The following is a 1,805-nucleotide window of genomic DNA, read 5'->3' on the forward strand; positions in this document are numbered from 1 at the left end:
CTGGGCTTCTACCCTGCGGAGATCACCCTGACCTGGCAGCGTGATGGGGCGGACCACACCCAGGACGCAGAGCTTGTGGAGACCAGGCCTGCGGGAGATGGAACCTTCCAGAAGTGGGCGGCTGTGGTGGTGCCTTCTGGAGAGGAGCAGAGATACACGTGCCATGTGCAGCACGAGGGGCTGCCCGAGCCCATCACCCTGAGATGGGGTAAGGAGGGTTTGGGGTAGAGCCCCGTGTCAGGGAAAGCAGGGCCCTTCTGGAAATTTCAGAGTCAGGACTGAAGCTGGAGGTCTGGGCCCCTCACCTTCCATCCCTTTCCAGAGCCATCGTCTCTGCCCCTCACCACCATTCTGGGCATCGTTGGTGTGGCTGTCCTTGTGGTCATTGTGGTGGTTGGAGCTGTGATCTGGAGGAAGAAATGCTCAGGTAGGAATAGAGTGGGGGGATCTGAGTTCACTTGTCCTGCTGGGGGGTCTCCTAGGTAGCACATTGTCCTGCCTGGTTCCTGGGCAGTTCTATCCACACACATGGACCTGCCCACTCTGGAGCCATTACTAACATTCACTTTGTAGCAAAGCACTTGTGAAAATGAAGAACAGATTTTCACTTGGTAATTCTGGTGACGGGGACCTGATTCCCAGCAGTGACAGGACAGAGAGGAAGGTCCCTGCTGAGGTCAGACCTCCAGCAAGTCAGGTGGTCCTGTGACCCCACACCTCTTTCTTCATGTGTCCCAATCCTGTCCTGGATGTTCAGTCAGAACTCTGGGAACTTCATTGTGGACCAGGACTAGGCGGTTGCTCTAGGATCCCATGGCCCACCTGTCCCAAGTCTCTAACATGCTATTTTCTTCCACAGGAGGAAAGGGACCGAGCTACTCTCACGCTGCACGTAAGTATGGAGGGGGTGATCCCTGAAACCTGGAATGGTGTAGACAGGACCCCATGGGTCACCCCCCTTCCCCCTTGGCTGCTCCTTTAGTCTCAACTCCTATGGCTCTGATCATGTCCTGTTTGTTCTACCCCAGGCGATGACAGTACTCAGGGCTCTGATTCGTCTGTAATCGCTCCTAAAGGTAAGACTCTGGAGGGTGAAGTGGGGAGGAGTGGTGGCACTAGGGACACTTTGAGCATGCATGGGGGCTGTTGAGTTTGTGGCACTTATGTGACTGACCTAAATGTGTTCATGATGACTTTTTGTCATAGTTTGAGACCCACTGCCTGTGGTGGACTGAGCGATGCAGGATCTGTTCACACTCCCACTTGGTGACATCGAGGTCCCCTGACTTTCTTCAGATGGTGTCAGATGTGTCTGTGTTCCTATTAGCATATTGTGAGGACGCAGGAGAGTGGCCCCCATGCCCACCATGACCCTTCCCATACTGATTCGTGTTCTGTCTCCATTCCTGTCTTTACTTCATGTTGGCCTGAATACTGACACCTTACTTCCTCTACTGAAAATGAGAATCCAGATATGAATTTGTGTTTTGTAATTCTGGGTACGTGGGGACGATGAGGTAATAAATGAGAAAATTTGTAAAATTGCAAGAGAAAATAAATGAAAGCCCTGAGAACCTCCCAGAACTCGCATATTTCTTGTGCTGTGTCTGTTGCAGGTGGGGACAGGAGAGGGCTGGAGGAGCCGAGCGGGGACGGGGCCTGGGTCCAGTCGGTGCTCAGTGCATCCTTGGTGTGTCAAGCTCCCTCCTCAGCTGGGTCATGTCTCTGCTCCTTGTCCTTGTCCCTTCTGTGGAACCTTCTCTCACCAGGACCATGACTACAGGGACATGGACGTCATCTGTCAC

The 1,805-nt window shown here is 53.4% G+C and overlaps 1 protein-coding gene across 1 annotated transcript; it reads left to right on the top strand.

Annotated features, from left to right (window-relative positions):
* Nucleotides 1-3: 3 nt before the first annotated feature.
* LOC121024169 (DLA class I histocompatibility antigen, A9/A9 alpha chain-like) lies at nucleotides 4-1,590 on the top strand (the record flags this gene model as incomplete). Its single annotated transcript, XM_040466454.1, has 5 exons — nucleotides 4-208; nucleotides 323-427; nucleotides 860-892; nucleotides 1,029-1,076; nucleotides 1,207-1,590. Coding segments are annotated over 5 exons (396 nt in total), but the record flags the coding sequence as incomplete, so codon positions are not given.
* Nucleotides 1,591-1,805: the final 215 nt, after the last annotated feature.

The sequence above is a fragment of the Herpailurus yagouaroundi genome, unplaced genomic scaffold (assembly GCF_014898765.1).
Source record: "Herpailurus yagouaroundi ecotype Mexico unplaced genomic scaffold, PumYag 59960, whole genome shotgun sequence".
In the NCBI taxonomy this organism is placed as follows: domain Eukaryota; kingdom Metazoa; phylum Chordata; class Mammalia; order Carnivora; family Felidae; genus Herpailurus; species Herpailurus yagouaroundi.